General features: G+C 46.5%; 2 protein-coding genes across 3 annotated transcripts; one reads left to right on the forward strand and one right to left on the reverse strand.

Moving 5' to 3' along the window:
- Window positions 1–220: 220 nt before the first annotated feature.
- Window positions 221–8,324, forward strand: csnk2a4 (casein kinase 2, alpha 4 polypeptide). The gene is made up of 13 exons (XM_062986560.1): window positions 221–340; window positions 1,155–1,336; window positions 1,482–1,593; window positions 1,678–1,779; window positions 2,522–2,572; window positions 3,051–3,110; window positions 3,208–3,291; window positions 4,216–4,326; window positions 5,201–5,302; window positions 6,092–6,192; window positions 6,293–6,441; window positions 6,995–7,084; window positions 7,919–8,324. Exons 2-13 carry the CDS (start codon window positions 1,236–1,238, stop codon window positions 8,032–8,034), a joined length of 1,179 nt encoding a protein of 392 aa, XP_062842630.1. The 5' UTR covers window positions 221–340; window positions 1,155–1,235; the 3' UTR covers window positions 8,035–8,324.
- Window positions 8,325–11,125: 2,801 nt separating this feature from the next.
- On the reverse strand, window positions 11,126–16,195 carry slc2a10 (solute carrier family 2 member 10). Of its 2 annotated transcripts, none has more exons than XM_062986846.1 (6): window positions 16,127–16,195; window positions 13,858–13,908; window positions 12,688–13,782; window positions 11,825–11,947; window positions 11,571–11,706; window positions 11,126–11,468 (listed from the first exon to the last, which is right to left on the reverse strand). In XM_062986846.1, exons 2-6 carry the CDS (start codon window positions 13,859–13,861, stop codon window positions 11,375–11,377), a joined length of 1,452 nt encoding a protein of 483 aa, XP_062842916.1. In that variant the 5' UTR covers window positions 13,862–13,908; window positions 16,127–16,195; the 3' UTR covers window positions 11,126–11,374. The 2 variants fall into 2 exon arrangements, with proteins under 2 accessions (XP_062842916.1, XP_062842917.1); XM_062986847.1 differs by lacking the exon at window positions 16,127–16,195 and adding an exon at window positions 15,692–15,731.
- Between the last annotated feature and the right edge of the window lie 2,735 nt (window positions 16,196–18,930).

Here is an 18,930-nt window from a genome sequence, read left to right on the forward strand (position 1 = left end):
GCATTTATGGATTGTGTTCAGTGTTTCAGGGTGGCACTGGGCCCACCGCAACCCTTGCCAGGATGTACGGGTTAGTGAAAATAAATAAACGATTGAGACACAGTATCTCACGCATGCGCACTTTGCCCAGCCAGGAAAATTAAACGCACATGCGCAGTTCAGTACTCATCCGGCCTCGGGCTGGCTGTTTCGAGCATGCGCAGTGATGAGCAGGGTTAGCGCTCTCTGTGTGTGTGCCATGTTGTGACTGAGACAGCAGAATTATTTCACTACGTTCGGTAATTAATTCTTTCACTTCGGTGAAGATTCGCCCCTTTGCAGGCCAGATTTCATCGAAGAGGTAACAACCGACTCCAAATATGCTCATAGTGCCCGTATTTTAGTTCGGTATCTCCGTTAAAACGTTTAAAAAAGAGCCGGATGCTCGTAGCTATCGGCTAAGATGAGGTCGGGATGTGTTCTAAATCGCGCACTAGTGTACTGCGTAGTGTGGCTAACTAGTGCACCAGTGTCAATACGGTGAGCATTGTCTCACAAATAATGGTAGTGTAGCGGGATGCGGTTTGGGACGCGACCTAAATTTGAAACGCCTGTATTAACAGCGTCTCTGGTTAAACTGATGGTCTTTACATGTAAGTAAATTAGTATTACGGTTGCAAATTTAATTTAGCTCAAATCAGCTAAAGATACTGCTTAATTTATATATTTATTTATTTATATATATATATATATATATATATATATATATTGTAATTAGTAATTATAATTAAAGCCACAGTAGATCTTCTGTTGCTCAGTACCAGACACCACAGCCTTCATATCCTCTGCCATCAATGAGTATTGGCCGCCCAACAATCTGTCTGCGGTTTGTGGCTCGTCCCTCCTCGGACCACTGTGTGTGGGAACTCACCAGGACTGGGAGATACTTCAAACCAGTCGTCTGACCATAACGGTCTGGTCCTTATCAAAGTCCCTCAAGTCTTTATGCTGATCAGATCTGCTGCGTTGAACATGTGAGCTACGAGGACCCTCCATCCCTCCAGCAGCTTGACATCTAGGCACTGCCAAACACAGTTTTGGGGTGTGGTCCGATCCGAATGTCTTGGCTTATCAGTGTATTAACCGTGTAACCGATTTCTGTTTTCTGTCTGCAGGGGTTCAGCAGCACCTCCTGGGGTTTGTTTTGGTTTCTCGCTGGTGAAGTCGGCCCCTCCGCCTGTGCCAAGCTGTCGGACATGTCGGGCCCGGTGCCGAGCCGAGCACGGGTTTACACGGAAGTGAACACGCACCGTCCCCGGGAATACTGGGATTACGAGTCCCATGTGGTGGAGTGGGGGTACGCAACACCTGCTTTCTTTAGATCTGTGTATATGCTTTTTAAGATTGTGGAGTCTGTCTGTGGGAATCTGTGTCCGTTTAGTCATCAGTGCATTTCACATGGTGATGATTCAATTCAATTTCATTTGATTTGTATGTTGCAGGAATCAGGACGATTTCCAGCTGGTGAGGAAACTGGGCCGGGGAAAGTACAGCGAGGTGTTCGAGGCCATCAACATCACCAACAATGAGAAGGTGGTGGTGAAGATACTGAAGGTGAGTCAGGAACCAGATCAGGATTCTTATCAATCGCCCGGGCGTGAAACGGGGCGTGTAACAATTCTGAATTCTCTCCATCAGCCGGTGAAGAAGAAGAAAATCAAGCGTGAGATAAAGATCCTGGAGAACCTGAAGGGAGGTCCGAACATCATCTCACTCATCGACATCGTCAAAGATCCGGTGGTGAGTGTTCAAGATTCATCAAACGCTGATTCAAGATCTGAGCCGTCCAGGCCTTTGAGGGTCTTAACAATAATTCGTTAGTTGGTAAATTAATAAAACAAGGTCCAGAGACCTTGACCACTTACTATCAGTGCCACCGTTTGCTCCTTAAATTGTTTAGGAAAATGAATGACCTCAGAAAACAAGCCAAGCTTCATAAGCTGCAAAGCTACAGATTTCAAACTCGTTCTCACGCTACCATTAGGGCGCAGCGCCCGCTCGGCTTACGGACGCGCTTGGAGACGCGAACAGAAAAAATCTCTTAATTGTTTAAATAATGAGTAAAGAAAATGCTTCATTAAAATGAGAGGCTCTGAAACCAGTCGGTGTGACGGTATAAAGCCGCTCGGTGTTGCTGTGAAGCCGCTTGGTGTCGCTGTAATGCTGTTCGGTGTCGCTGTGAAACCTTTCAGTGTCAGTAAGAAGCTGTGAAGCTTTTTAGTGTCGATATGAAGCTGTGAAGCTGGTCGGTGTCGCTGTGAAGCCTTTTGGTGTCGTTATGAAGCTGTAAAGCTGCTAGGTGTTGCTGTGAAGCCGTTCAGTGTCCGTATGAAGCTGATGGTCCTGATAAAAAGTAAACATGTGCTCACCAGTTTACTGGTTTGTTGTTTTGGACTGGGTCCCTGTGTTTTTTATTTGGATTAAACACAACGGTTTTTGAACATTTGCTGCTTTGATGATTTTGCTTCTCTTCGTGTTTCAGTCCCGAACTCCTGCGCTGGTTTTTGAACACGTGAACAACACGGACTTCAAGGTAAAAACCTACAACATACAACACGCTTCATACTGAGAGTTACTGCATATAATACAGACAGATGCACTGTATAGCCAAAAGTATTGGGACACACCTTATAATTGTATTGAAGTCCTGTGAGAAGCCCTCTAGCTGAAAAGATCACATAGATGTCAGAGGGCAGTGGTAGGTCAGTGGTTAACATACTAGACTAGAACCAAGATGGTTGCTGGTTCAAGCCCCATTACCGCCAAGTTGCCACTGTTGGGCCCCTAAACAAGGCCCTTTAGCCTCAATTGCTCAAACTGTGCTCGATTGCACTTGTAATTTGCTTTGGATAAAAGCGTCTGCTGATTGTTGTTTATTTTTAAGACAGGTGGTCTCAGGTGTCTAAATACTTTTGGTCATATAGCATATTTTACTGATATATTGTGATACCGATGATATCGTCACAGCTCCCCACAGTTCAGTATGTAACGCTTCACCTTCTCTACCACAGCAGCTGTACCAGACGCTGACAGACTTCGACATTCGCTTCTACATGTACGAGATATTAAAGGTAACGCCAGTGACGCCGGATTCTATCAACACTGATGAATCGATCGTATCAATCCTTACGTTTCATGATTCGTATTTGGTCTGCGTTCCTCTGGCAGGCTCTCGATTACTGCCACAGTATGGGCATGATGCACAGAGACGTCAAGCCACACAACGTCATGATCGACCACGAACACCGGAAGGTAAAACCACCCTCGGTTCGGTTCCTTTTCCTGTTTTAGCCGTAGGAACTTGGTGAATTATTAAATGAATTTATTCATATTTTTTATTTACACATGAGATTCTTAATAAACCTCCAGTGTGCAAAACTTTCAGTCCCTCAGACCAATTTCTGGGCGTTAATGTGCATAAAAGAAGGTGTTTTGGTCAAATCTCGGGCACCTTTGTTTCATTTGTACAAGGTTTCTAAGTGGAAGACGAGTTGTACATGAGTAACAGGACTGAGTTTTTAACCTAGAATTAGTAAATACATGAAATACAGCAGCGTGGAGAACATGCTAAAGCACCAGAACACTGAGCACTGTCTAGTGATTTATCACAAAATGTTCTTTTTAAAATTAACTAATAAGAACTAAGAATAAATGAAGGTAACAGGAATGAACGTGGAGACGAATCTTACATTATTATCAAACATACAAGAGAAAAAAGGGAGAACCTACTAATGCTCTTCCTGTGAGCTTCAGTAGATACAGATCATGAATATTTCTGTATGTGTGACCAGATTGATGAGAATATGATCAGAAGCATGAATATGTGAGGGTAACAGGACTGAGGGGATTTTAACCACATTATTCTACATTTCTGATGGAAAATAAAGATTAAAAACACAGACGGGATCTGGAGTCACCGAACGCTGCAGGATAAAATGATTTCCGACAGATTTTACTCTTATATTTCATTCTAAAGTGTCGTGTTAGGGAGTGGGGACGCGATACGGGTCTCCATATGAATCCGAAAAGAAGCGGCCGGTACTGCACACGTGTCGGAGGGGGCGTGTGTTAGTATCGACACTCTATACGGTCAGGGAATTGGATATGACTAGATAACCAGGGCTCTGATTGAGCTGTGAGTTTGGCGTTTACGTGATGATGATGATGTGTGTTCAGCTGCGTCTGATCGATTGGGGTCTGGCGGAGTTTTACCACCCGGGTCAGGAGTACAACGTCCGAGTCGCCTCCCGATACTTCAAAGGACCGGAGCTTCTCGTGGACTATCAGGTAAGACCTTTGAGTTCTGACCGTCCAGCCTGCAAACCCACGTTCTGGTCAAACCCTTATTACTGAGCACCAGGGGGCGCTCATCGCTCACAGACTTGCTGTAATTGCCAAAAGTGTGCAGACACCCTTCCTCCTTTTTAAGTTCGGGTGTATAGAAGGGCAACAGTTTGGGGAAGACCCTTTCCTGGTCCAGCCCTGACCTCAACCCTGTTGTAACATGAATTGGAACATCGATTCGCAGTCGGATCTTTGGTGCCTGAGCTTCTTAATTCTATATTCGACTGAATATGCGCTGGACAATAGACACAGTTCAGAACCTCGCGAACATCCACAAGGCGGTGTCAGGATGGGATGTCCAGTGAGCTTGTGGTCAGGTGTCCACTTTATTCGGACATATCGTCTCATTCCAAAACTAAAAAAAGAAACAGCCTCTGCTCTTCTGGAAGGTTTTCCATTAGATTTTGGAACATGACTGCATTCCGCAAAGTGCTGGTATTCCAATTCATCCCACAGACTTAAAACAGGTGACGTTTCTTTGTCCAATTTTTTTTTTTGGCAGCATTCTAATTTAGATATACCCATTTCCACTGTTAATTTTCCATGTAAAGCCTCTGGCCGCTTCTTTGCACCAGCCAGCAACGGATTCTTGTTGCATCCGGTACTTTCCTCGTATTCCTCCGCCACTCCGGCCCACGCATCATCTGTACAGCAGGGATGTGCCACCCCACAGTCCATAGACGCCGCCGACTGTGTCTGTCCAGCCCCTGGCCGGTCGGAACTGCCTCCTTAGGGGTCAGAAATGATCTCCCTGGGGATGATTTTTAGCGTTCAGTGTTCCTGTGACTGACGCCGCTGCTGCGCTTGTGTCTTGCAGATGTACGATTACAGTTTGGACATGTGGAGTCTGGGCTGCATGTTGGCCAGCATGATCTTCAGGAAGGAGCCGTTCTTCCACGGCCACGACAACTACGATCAGGTAAACGTCACCTGTGCACCGTATGACCAAAAGTACCTGGACGCCTAAACGTGTTTACATTTTCAGCATTTAGCGGACGCTTTTATCCACAGCGACTTGCAGTACTGTGACAGTACACAGTCTGAGCAATTGAGGGTTAAGGGCCTCGCTCAAGGGCCCAACAGTGGCAACCTGGCAGTGAGGTGGCTTGAACCAGCGACCTTCTGATTACTAGTCCAGTATCTTAAGCACTAGGCTACACCTGCCCTTGTTGGACGTACAATTCCAAAACCTTCACAGATCTTGGAGTGCGCCTGTCGGAATGTTTGCCTGTTCAAGGGTTTTTGTAACCTACAGGGTCTGTCTCGCAGTCAGAGTTCCAGTTCATCCCAGGGGTTTAGAGTGAAGTCCTGTGAAGAATGGGGTAAAAATATGCGTTAACTTCGATGTCGGAGCTCTTGAGCGGTGCAGCGGGGTGCGTGTGTTGGAACTTGCGATTTGGTGTCCACACAAGCACAGTTTGGCGTGTTTGAGGGAGGTACGGTTGTGCGGTGTCTCTTCTGATGATGGGGGGGGTGGAGCTAATGGAGCTTAGCGTGACTCTCCGTACGTGCTACGCGGAGCGCGTGTCTGGGAACCCTTATTGGCCGGTGATAAGAAGCGGCCACAGACGGGACACATTTCGGAGAGGGTTTGCTCAGATCAGGGCTCGTGCAAGCGGCAGCAGATTTCAAAATCGGGAATTGGAAATGACTAAACGCGGGGAGGTGGATGATCAGCTGACCTGCTCTGCTCTTCTTCTCTGTGTAGTTGGTGAGAATAGCTAAAGTGCTGGGAACTGAAGACCTGTACGATTACATCGATAAGTACAACATCGAGCTGGACTCGCGCTTCAACGACATACTGGGAAGGTGAGTCCGAATAAAGATCCGACTGAACCCAAACCTGCACCACGGTCCTAACACCCCGACGTGGTTCATTTTAACGTCTCGCATCGTCGTCCCCACGCAGGCATTCGCGTAAGAGGTGGGAGAGGTTCGTGCACAGCGAGAACCAGCACCTGGTGAGCCCAGAAGCTCTGGACTTCCTGGATAAGCTGCTGAGATACGACCATCAGGCCAGGCTGACGGCACGAGAAGCCATGGAGCACCCGTACTTCTGTGAGTCGCCTCGGGTCTTTATTTACGGTAGAGAGGATCCTAATCAGACCTGGAGCTCACGATCAGATTATTTAGACGCTCTACTTTGACAGCGGCAGGGTTTTAGCTCGCTAAGCTAACACAGTTAGCGCTAGAACGCCAGCTAACGTCTCCCTCCGTGTACCGAAACCGTCCCCGACGCCCCAATTTACAAATAAACCCACACTCGTATAATTCCACCTTTATACAGATTACACATCTATGAGACTTTATTTACATGTGAAAGGAACTCCGTTGGTTGCTCCGCATTGATCCGTCCGCCATGTTTGTAGTTTTTGTGAGAGAAGTCGTGCCGCACTGAATGCTGGGATTGATCTTCAGCGCTGAGGAGGCGACAGTCAGTCGGTATTCGGTCAGATCATCACTCAGAATTAAGGCGCCTCACGTTCACAAGGAGCGTTTTAAGGCATCTAACAATTTAGACACGCCCTCTTCTCGGGAGCGTAGGATGATGGGAAATGCGTCCGTGTGGCGAGAGAGCTGATGGTGTTTTTATTTGTCTCCGTGTTAACAGACCCGGTAGTGAAGGACCAGCCTCGGATGGTGGGATCCACCAGCGTGCCAGCGAACAACCCTGCAGTGAGCACTGCCAGCATGATCACAGGTACGTCGCCCACTGTCCCTTCGGCCAATCAGAGCCTGGCGCTGAGGCATCTTCACTGAATCGGTTTTGATGAAATCAGAACATCGCTTGTTCGAGCCTCAGCACCGTCCCTTAAGCCTCGATGGTATATCATAAGGTGACAGTTTTTCATGACCTTGGCGGAGACCACTGTTCCTTTACGTCTGAATGGGTTCAGTCAAACTAGCCCGACTTACACAAGCTCAAGGGTCCAAGCGTTACCGCTATCGGGCCCCTTTTCATCCGGACGTATGGAACTGGTCTGGAGGAACACTCTATACCTTTTGTGTTCCTCCACCACTAACTACTAACGCCTCAAGCAGCCAGTAGGGGTCAGTGTTGCATCAGCAAGCAGGAGAATCCCCCCAAAAAATACACACACACACACACGTACACTAATTTAGTCACTTCCACTTCCCTTATCGCCTTATTCCTTTCTCGCTCGTACCACCGCCATGCTGGCCGAGCAGAGCCCAGACTATCATGCGCTCTCCGTGGCTGTGGTCATGTGATGGATCTGTAATGTGGTACTGCATAGCGCTCGGCGTTTCAGGGAACCGTACCCACCGTGACCCTGACCAGTGTAAAGCGGTGGAAGAAGTGACCCAGGCAACACAAACAACGCATCTGGTCCCACTGTGGTATACAAGACCTAACATAAAGCCTCCACAAGGGGGCGTTCACGTACCAGTTTATTTATTCATTATTATTTCTTAGGATATTTTATTCGGGTCGCGACCCTAAAACCCTCTGCAGTAACGGAACCGACCCCATCGCGTCCGTCTCTCTCTCTCTCTCTCTCTCTCTCTCTGACAGGAATCGCCGCTCTTCCCTCCTCCACGGCTCTCGGACCGCTGGCCGGCTCGCCCGTCCTCCAGGCCGCCGCCAACCTTGCCACTGCCGTTCCAGCGGCTGCCGGCGCTCCTCAGTGACGCCGCCGTGGCCGCGCCGAGGGACGACCTCCCATGATCTGGGTTCAGCCTGCAGGGGATTGTGGGACGGCGATGTTCCTCCCCGAATCCCCTCCACACCTCTTCTACAATACAGCTGGAGTTTAACGGACTCGATGGTTTACCTGAACCATACAGACAGTCACCTGTGCTGTGTGTGTGTGTGTGTGTGTGTGTGTGTGTGTGTGTGTGTGTGTGTGTGTGTGTGGATGAAAGTGATGTTAAGCACATTTTTCTCACAATAATTAATAAAACGAGCTTTTATGTTTGAATGAGTTAATTGTAAGAACAATAACGTGAACGTTTTGGCGCCCAAAAGTATGTGGACGCCCCTCCAAACACAGGACACCTATGAAATTCTGGAAACCTTTCGAGTCTTCCTCGAAGAGTGGAGACTGTTATAGCCACAAAAACACGACTCCATATCAGTGCTGATGGTCAGGTGTCCACATACTTTTGTAGGAAATGTGTCCAGACGGTGACGGGTTCGAGTCCTAGTGGTACCTGTGTTCATATTGCATTTCAATCGATGGGTGTGGGTGAAACTTCAGTGAATAAGTCGGGGGCGTCCACATACTTTTGACCATATAGTGTAAACGGTACAATCCCCCCCCCCCCCCCCCTCCCCCCACAAGTTCCTGATCAGTTTAATTATTAGGCTTAAACATAAGTCGCTGACGGACTGGCACAGTGGTGCAATAGTCGGTTTAGTATGTTCTCCTCACAAGTTTTCTCTATACACTTTGCTTTTACCTCTTAAAGAAACATGCAGAAGGTGGATCGGCTGCCTCAAATCGTCTATTGTCCTGCCCTGCACACAGAATTAAGGGTTTTGGAGGGTTAGTTAAGGTTTTGAAGGGCTGTTAAGGTTTTGGAGAGGTCGTTAAGGTTTTGGAGGGTTGGTTAAGGTTTTGGAGAGGTCGTTAAGGTTTTGGAGGGTTGGTTAAGGTTTTGGAGAGGTCGTTAAGGTTTTGGAGGGTTGGTTAAGGTTTTGGAGAGGTCGTTAAGGTTTTGGAGGGTTGGTTAAGGTTTTGAAGGGCTGTTAAGGTTTTGGAGAGGTCGTTAAGGTTTTGGAGGGTTGGTTAAGGTTTTGGAGAGGTCGTTAAGGTTTTGGAGGGTTGGTTAAGGTTTTGGAGAGGTCGTTAAGGTTTTGGAGGGTTGGTTAAGGTTTTGGAGGGTTGGTTAAGGTTTTGGAGAGGTCGTTAAGGTTTTGGAGGGTTGGTTAAGGTTTTGGAGAGGTCGTTAAGGTTTTGGAGGGTTGGTTAAGGTTTTGGAGAGGTCGTCAAGGTTTTGGAGGGTTGGTTAAGGTTTTGGAGGACTTGTTAAGGTTTTGGAGAGGTCGTTAAGGTTTTGGAGGGTTGGTTAAGGTTTTGGAGAGGTCGTCAAGGTTTTGGAGGACTTGTTAAGGTTTTGGAGAGGTCGTTAAGGTTTTGGAGGGTTGGTTAAGGTTTTGGAGAGGTCGTCAAGGTTTTGGAGGACTTGTTAAGGTTTTGGAGAGGTCGTTAAGGTTTTGGAGGACTGGTTAAGGTTTTGGAGGGTTGGTTAAGGTTTTGGAGAGGTCGTTAAGGTTTTGGAGGACTGGTTAAGGTTTTGGAGAGGTTGTTAAGGTTTTGGAGGACTTGTTAAGGTTTTGGAGAGGTCGTTAAGGTTTTGGAGGACTTGTTAAGGTTTTGGAGAGGTCGTTAAGGTTTTGGAGGGCTGGTTAAGAGGGTTGGAGAGGTCGTTAAGGTTTTGGAGGTCTGGTTAAGGTTTTGAAGGGGTCGTTAAGGTTTTGAAGGGCTGGTTAAGGTTTTGAAGGTCTTGTTGAGGTTTTGAAGGGCTGGTTAAGGTTTTGAAGGGCTGGTTAAGGTTTTGGAGAGGTCGTTAAGGTTTTGAAGGGCTGGTTAAGGTTTTGAAGGGCTGGTTAAGGTTTTGGAGGTCTGGTTAAGGTTTTGAAGGGGTCGTTAAGGTTTTGAAGGGCTGGTTAAGGTTTTGGAGGGCTGGTTAAGGTTTTGAAGGGGTCGTTAAGGTTTTGAAGGGCTGGTTAAGGTTTTGGAGAGGTCGTTAAGGTTTTGGAGGACTTGTTAAGGTTTTGGAGAGGTCGTTAAGGTTTTGGAGGGTTGGTTAAGGTTTTGGAGGACTTGTTAAGGTTTTGGAGGGTTGGTTAAGGTTTTGGAGGGGCCGTTAAGGTTTTGGAGGGCTGGTTAAGGTTTTGGAGGTCTTGTTAAGGTTTTGAAGGGCTGGTTAAGGTTTTGGAGGTCTTGTTAAGGTTTTGAAGGGCTGGTTAAGGTTTTGGAGGTCTTGTTAAGGTTTTGGAGGGCTGGTTAAGGTTTTGGAGGTCTTGTTAAGGTTTTGAAGGGCTGGTTAAGGTTTTGGAGGTCTGGTTAAGGTTTTGGAGGTCTGGTTAAGGTTTTGGAGGTCTGGTTAAGGTTTTGGAGGGCTGGTTCAGGGTTTGGAGGGCTGGTTAAGGTTTTGGAGGGGCCGTTAAGGTTTTGGAGGTCTGGTTAAGGTTTTGGAGGAGCCGTTTGGGTTTTAAAGGGCTGGTTCAGGGTTTGGAGGGATCGTTTAGGTTTCAGAGAGGTCAAACCTCATTTAGAATCCATGTCAGGACCCTAAACAGGCACTTCATGCTCGGAAGCTCTCTGTGCAGCGCCGTCGATCAGCCAGCCGAGGTCGTAACAGCAGCAGTTATCCCTGAAGAAAACGCTGTCGTCCCGCCTCTTGCAGACTCGGCCAATCGTGTGTCTGTGTAGGCGTCCGGCTGGCCGATAGCAGAGCTGAGATACGAACTCTTCAGAGCTTCAGGTCTCGGCACTGGTGGGCTGGTGTATTTCACCCCTTTGCCACCTAAGCACCCGAACCTCTTACCGCCCGTCTCAGACCCAGGCTCACAACCGTCCTTTCACAATGGGTATACAAGTACTGACTGTAAAGTTCTCATTACGGAAAGCGTCCGAACACTTTGGCCTTGTTTCTAAAACGTATTGGATGTTCAACACAAAGACACACGGCGGCATTGAGCGGTGGCGTCTTCACTACGATGAGACTTCTAACACGCTGCCACCACTAGAGAAGCCAGTAACGTAATGAACAGTTTAATATTTAATCAGCGTACTTTTAATTATAATTTAATTAAATACATTCTTACACTTACTGTACAAGTTACTTATATTTACAAGCACGACATGCACACAGGAATTATTGCTGCTACACAAAGTTCTCTTCAGCTTTATCCTGGTCAGAGTCTCTGTGGGTCCGGTTTCCCTCCTCTCAGACACAGCCGATCATGTCCGTGTGCAGGCGCCCGACCGGCCGATAGCACCGGAGCGCCCTTGTCTGAATGTCATATCGCTGAGTTAGTCCAGGAGAGTCTCTGATACCCGGGCGAGAAGTTTCTTCTCTGGAAAATACTGCACCAGTCCTCTCTCCCGGGAATCCTGGGTAATACAAAACAAAACATAGAAATGAGTGTATGTAAACTTTTGACCTCTTTTCTTTTTCCATAAAATAAAAAACAAAACGCGACTCTCTGGTCTGACCGTCGCTGGCGGAGCTCCTGGTCGATCTCCTGCAGGGTTTTGTTCTTGGTCTCTGGTAGGAGGAGGTGAACGAAAACCGCGGCCGCCACCGCCGTCGCTCCGTACACGAAGAACGTTCCAGAAAGTCCCATCAGGTCTGAGCGAGAATAAAAATAAATAAAAGTTCTGTTTTATTTAGACATAAACAAACAGCGCCTCCCTGTGGGCTGGATCAGCGCCGAGGCGGCACGGGCGTGGTGAAGCCTGGTACGCACCTATAACGTTGAGGAAGGTGAAGGTGATGATCAGGTTCGCCACCCAGTTACAGCAGCTGCTGAACGCGAACGCTCGGCCTCGAACCTCTGCTGGGAAGATTTCGCTCAGCACCACCCACGTCACTGCAAACCACCATCAATAATCCATCAATAATCAATCCATGATCAACCATTCTGCCCGACGTGTGTTCTACAATAGCCACGAGGTCGCAGACGGCCATTCACACTGTGTGTCTGAGGGAGGGAGGGGCAGATGGGATCTTTTGGGACTGGTCCGAACACTAGCGCGAGTCACAACATGGAGCTTGGCGTGGCTCTCCGTATACATCGCCGCCCGACACTGGCAGGTGATAAGAAGCGGTGCATTCGTGATCCGGCTCACCTAGATCAGAACGAGGCTTGTGCAAGTGGCAGCGGATTCACAATTGGGAATTGGATATGATGAAATCGGTAGGTAGAAAGAAATGAATTATTTATGAGTTCTGATTCAGAAAAGCCGAAATAATTGAGCTGCTGTGAGAAGGGAGCTGGTAGAAGCCGCACTGCTGGAGTTCAGGGGTTCAAATCCCGGGAAGAGGGCGGAGCCTGTCAAGCGCACCTGTTGCACCCACCCAGTCGCTTCTTTTCACCTGCCAGGGGCGGGGTCTCACAGAGGACAGCATCACGTGCGGAGAGCCACACCAGCAACCTATTGAAGGACGTGTATGGGAGGAATTGGGACACTGACTGTGAGCCAGACCTTCTGATTTCACCTAAACGGGCAGCGCAACGAGAATTGCAGAAGTCGTGCAACCAATCGTGTGTCTGTGCGGGTGCCCGGCCGGTCGACAGCACAGCTGGGATCAGACCCTCGTTTCACTCACTTGGTCCGAATCCGACGGAGAAGGCGGCGACGACGGACATCATGCAGAGCAAAATCATCCAATGAGACGCTCCGAGCTCGTCCGAACCTCCAGCAGCGACGGTGGCGTTTCCGGTGCTCAGCGCGGCGCTTCGGCGGGAGTCGCAGTGTCCCGCCGTTCCAAACTCGGTGCGTCCGCTCAGGAAGCCGAGCAGCACCAGGCCGACCGCCATGACGGAGCATCCGCCGATCAGGAGCGGCCTCCGCCCCACTTTATCCGCGCAGAACGTGGCGACTAGCGTGGCGACGGCTTTAACCAGCCCGAGTCCGAGCGACGCCCACACGGCCGCCGCGTCACTTTTAAATCCCACGTTCTGGAAGACGGTGGAGGCGTAGAGCAGGACGTTCGGCTGACCGGTGAACTGCTGAAACAGGACCAAGCCGAGTCCGATCAGCATCCTGCTGCGCATGTTCTCCTCCCGCCCAAACAGATTCAGGGCGGAGCACGACCCGCTCTGCCCCTGCGCCCCGTCTCCGCCCGGGAACCGGTCCGGCGCTACCTGCTGGGGTGGCAGAGCCCAGACGGCGAGCGACTGCGCCAGGGCCGGCGCCATGACCAACCCGAACATGAACCTCCACCCGTCCTGAGCGCCGGAGAGCGCCAGGTTGGCCGCGTACGCCAGCAGGATCCCGCCGGTCACGCCCACCTCGTACAGGGTCACCATGAGGCCTCTGCGCTCGGCCCGAACCGTCTCCGAGACCAGGATGCAGCAGGACATGGACGACACCGACACGGCCAACCCGGCGATGACCCGCCCGAGGACTAGCGTCCAGAAGGAGCGGCTAAAGCTCAGCGTCAGGCTCCCGCTGACCGTCAGGAGGTTACTGAGCAGGACGGACGTTCTTCTGCCGCGCCGGTCGATTAGCCACCCGCCGATCGCCGACGCCAGGATGGCGCCCACGAGCAGAGCGCTGACCACCACTTCCTGCCGGACGCAGCTCAGGTTAAACCGGAGCTGGAGCTGCAGCAAGGCGCCCGACACCACGCCCAGTTCGTACCCGAACACCAAACCGCCCAGCGTAGCCACGGCGGCCGCCAGAACCACAGCGGAACGACCTGCAGGAGAAACGAACGATCGGTTAGCGTTACGGGTGTACGGGTACACAAAGGGTGCGAGGTGAAGGCACTTACCCATGATGCTTTTCTTCTCACAAACTTCAAAGCTGCTTCATCACTTCATTCCTAAAAAATGAAACAAACACGCGTGTGTTTATCATCACATCACGTCCATCACGTCCATCACACCACGCTCGGGTCTTCAGGTTTGTTTCCCGGTGCTCTGGTGGTTTGAGCATCAGTCGTAACCACGGCGACCCGATTGTTGACGATCACCATCAGAGCCCACTTGAGGTGGTCAGTACAGGGGGATACTTAATTAGCATCACAATTAGCACAGAGGCTAATAATAGTGACCAGCGTACAGCACTCGTTCCCTTGTTTCGGTTACGTGCAGCTTCTATTCGGCCTCTTTATCCTGATCAGGACCACGGTGGGTCCGGAGCCTACCTGCAAACCGACCTGCACCTTAAATTGCGAAATTCACCCAGTACACACAGCGCAGCACTCACTAACTCGCCCTCACCCAGGGAAGAAACCCGAATACCTGAAGGAAACCCCCGAGAACATGTGGACACCCAGTCCACCAACCCGCATGTTTTCGTAACCATGTGGGCATGAGGAGAACATGCCAAAAATTCCACAAAGACAGTGACCGGAGGTGAGATTTGAGTCCAGGTCTTCAGGACCCTGAAGTTGTGCAGCACTCACACCACCACTGTCATCATCAACATTCACTTCAGCAAGAAGATTTTTATACTGTATTATACACTACATGGCCAAAAGTATATAGACACCTGACCATGAGCTTCACTGACATCCTAGTCCAAAACAATGAGCATTAACACCCCCTCCTGCAGCTCTAACAGCCTCCACTCCTCTGTTAAGGCTTCTCATGACATTTATGAGTGTGCTTTTAGGAATTTGTGCCCATACAGAGCACATAAGAGAGCAGGCCCCTGTACGAGGTATTCCTACCTTGCGCCCAGCCCAGTGTTTACAGAGAAAGGGGAAGCAAGAAGGTCCTGGGTTCGATCCCCAGGTGGGGCGGTCCGGGTCCTTCCTGTGTGGAGTTTGCATGTTCTCCCCGTGTCTGTGTGGGTTTCCTCCAGGTGCTCCGGTTTCCTCCCACAGTCCAAAGACGTGCAAGTGAGGTGATTCGGAGACACTAAATTGTCCATGACTGACTGTGTTTAATGTAACCTTGTGAACTGATGAATCTTGTGTAATGAATAACTACCGTTCCTGTCATGAATGTAACCAAAAGTGTAAAACATTTGGGAAGGGAACCTGACCAGCCACGACCCTGACCAGAATAGAGCAGTTAATGAAAATGAAATGAAAATAAATTAATTCTGGTAAATATTTTCATTAATATCTTCGTGTTCATTACAAATATAGTGAAGTAAGTTTTATAAATTCAAAATATAATGATAAAACAGAACTTTCTTCCTAATTATTTTAAATAAAACGTGTTAATATATAAATTAAATGAATTATAGGAAATATTTTCTTTAATATCTTCGAGTTTATTAGAAATATAGTTCAATAAATTATAAATATAATATTTTAATAGATTATGATGGAACAGAATTGTTGAAAAAATTCAGGAAAAAAGTTCTACTTATTTATTTTAAGTGAAACATGTGAATATATGAAACAAATTAGAAATAAAAACTTAAAATATATTAACAAATAATTACAGATTTTCATGATCTGAATGTAATAAATGTTATTAATGCAACAATAATCAGCTTCGGTTTGCTGCTGGTCTTTTTTACATCTAAATTATAGTTTTTTTAACTCTGGTATCTGAATAAATGTCTTTTATTTTCCGTAGTAAATAAAATTTAGATTAAATAAAATCATTTAGTGTAAAATTAGGAGTTAAAATCATTTCGTTTCTCACCGTGAACGTTTGTAGGTGGAAAAATCCAAATCCAACGAGCCTCAAAAAACTTTCTTTATGTTTTATAATTCTAAATGTTCTGTTTTTGTTGATTTCAGATACAGAGAGACTGAGCTGCACTGCTAATAATAATAAAATAACTAAAATAATTCAGTTTTAACAGCAGAAAAACTTCAGTAACTGAAGCTCCATCACTGTCCTGTTGTAGATCCGGGTTGCCAGATTCGTAATTGTGGTATACCCCGTTTTTCCACATGAGTTAGACATCACTTGCTGAAACTAATTTTAAACTAAAATTCCAGCTCATAATCAGGACAATCTGAGGAACGTCTGACACTGACGGACTAAATCAAGCATTGTGGTTATTATTCAACTCAGAAAAAACGATCAACAGTTACAATTCAGTCTATTCAAATCATTTAAATGAATTTTCACCCCCAAATGTAGCACTGCAGGACTCTTTCACTGTGTGGATCAAGCATTCAGTCTTGCACCTTTCTCTTGGTAGTATTAGCACACCATAATTACACTTTATACCCCTGTAAGCAATTTAAAATCAATCAACATGATTTAGTCACCAGACACTATATAGTGTATAAGTACCAATCTGGCAACCCTGTTTACGTGGCACACGTTTAAAACAAAGCAAAACTCGAGTGACAATAAATATAAAATCATTTATACTGATTTATTTTCACACATTTTATATAAAAAACGGTCTTTTAAATAATAATGCATTCATATTTTTATCAATTTTAGTAAATACAAAAAAATAGTCTAGTATAAAACAGGAAGAGAGTGTAGTTTAAAATCTCCGAACTACAATCGCTTCCTGTTTTATACTGGACTAATTTTATTTTTAATTACTAAATATGCTAAATATTAAATTTCTTAATAACAACGACAGGATAATAATGTTTATCATTTAGCTATAACCGTTATTACTAATTAGTATCCTCTCTGGTAAATAATTTTACTTTTGTTATTCACGAACTGTTAAAACCATGAAATTATTTAAGCTTATTTATAATTATTATTAAAAGTCATTTTTACTGCTCACTTCATCTTGATCAGGGTCGCGGTGGTTAATACATAAGGCAGGTCTAAAACATGAACTGGGCACTGTAGGATACAATACAAGCAACTAACTATCGTGATGATGATGATGATTATTATTATTATTATTATTTATAACATTTTCCATGCATTTGACTCTACACTACATAGTACACATAAAAAATATATATAAGTATATACAGTGTATCACAAAAGTGAGTACACCCCTCACATTTCTGCAGATATTTAAGTATATCTTTTCATGGGACAACACTGACAAAATGACACTTTGACACAATGAAAAGTAGTCTGTGTGCAGCTTATATAACAGTGTAAATTTATTCTTCCCTCAAAATAACTCAATATACAGCCATTAATGTCTAAACCACCGGCAACAAAAGTGAGTACACCCCTTAGTGAAAGTTCCTGAAGTGTCAATATTTTGTGTGGCCACCATTATTTCCCATAACTGCCTTAACTCTCCTGGGCATGGAGTTTACCAGAGCTTCACAGGTTGCCACTGGAATGCTTTTCCACTCCTCCATGACGACATCACGGAGCTGGCGGATATTCGAGACTTTGCGCTCCTCCACCTTCCGCTTGAGGATGCCCCAAAAATGTTCTATTGGGTTTAGGTCTGGAGACATGCTTGGCCAGTCCATCACCTTTACCCTCAGCCTCTTCAATAAAGCAGTGGTTGTCTTAGAGGTGTGTTTGGGGTCATTATCATGCTGGAACACTGCCCTGCGACCCAGTTTCCGGAGGGAGGGGATCATGCTCTGCTTCAGTATTTCACAGTACATATTGGAGTTCATGTGTCCCTCAATGAAATGTAACTCCCCAACACCTGCTGCACTCATGCAGCCCCAGACCATGGCATTCCCACCACCATGCTTGACTGTAGGCATGACACACTTATCTTTGTACTCCTCACCTGATTGCCGCCACACATGCTTGAGACCATCTGAACCAAACAAATTAATCTTGGTCTCATCAGACCATAGGACATGGTTCCAGTAATCCATGTCCTTTGTTGACATGTCTTCAGCAAACTGTTTGCGGGCTTTCTTGTGTAGAGACTTCAGAAGAGGCTTCCTTCTGGGGTGACAGCCATGCAGACCAATTTGATGTAGTGTGCGGCGTATGGTCTGAGCACTGACAGGCTGACCCCCCACCTTTTCAATCTCTGCAGCAATGCTGACAGCACTCCTGCGCCTATCTTTCAAACACAGCAGTTGGATGTGACGCTGAGCACGTGCACTCAGCTTCTTTGGACGACCAACGCGAGGTCTGTTCTGAGTGGACCCTGCTCTTTTAAAACGCTGGATGATCTTGGCCACTGTGCTGCAGCTCAGTTTCAGGGTGTTGGCAATCTTCTTGTAGCCTTGGCCATCTTCATGTAGCGCAACAATTCGTCTTTTAAGATCCTCAGAGAGTTCTTTGCCATGAGGTGCCATGTTGGAACTTTCAGTGACCAGTTTGAGAGAGTGTGAGAGCTGTACTACTAAATTGAACACACCTGCTCCCTATGCACACCTGAGACCTAGTAACACTAACGGGTGACATGACATTTTGGAGGGAAAATGACAAGCAGTGCTCAATTTGGACATTTAGGGGTGTAGTCTCTTAAGGGTGTACTCACTTTTGTTGCCTGTGGTTTAGACATTAATGGCTGTATATTGAGTTATTTTGAGGGAAGAATAAATTTACACTGTTATATAAGCTGCACACAGACTACTTTTCATTGTGTCAAAGTGTCATTTTGTCAGTGTTGTCCCATGAAAAGATATACTTAAATATCTGCAGAAATGTGAGGGGTGTACTCACTTTTGTGATACACTGTATATAGTATGCAGGTGTATATATATATATGTGTGTGTGTATATATGTATAAAAAGTATCTTCCTGTATAGTTGTAATTTGTCACTACTGTAATTATTTTATTCTACTCTGTGTTATTCTCTATAAGTGTATTTACTCTGTGCTGCTGTAACACCCCTCCATGGGGATCAATAAAGGAATCTTATCTTATCTTACATTATGAAAATATCATTGTATGTTTGATTATGATTAGTATTTTTTATTCACCATTTTAGCATTTGTTTTAATTTAGTATTAGTATCGATTTTCTTTTATAATTGTTATAAAACGATTATTCTTTTTATATTATGATTGTTATTATT

The sequence above is a fragment of the Trichomycterus rosablanca genome, chromosome 24 (assembly GCF_030014385.1).
Source record: "Trichomycterus rosablanca isolate fTriRos1 chromosome 24, fTriRos1.hap1, whole genome shotgun sequence".
NCBI classification, from domain to species: Eukaryota; Metazoa; Chordata; class Actinopteri; order Siluriformes; family Trichomycteridae; genus Trichomycterus; species Trichomycterus rosablanca.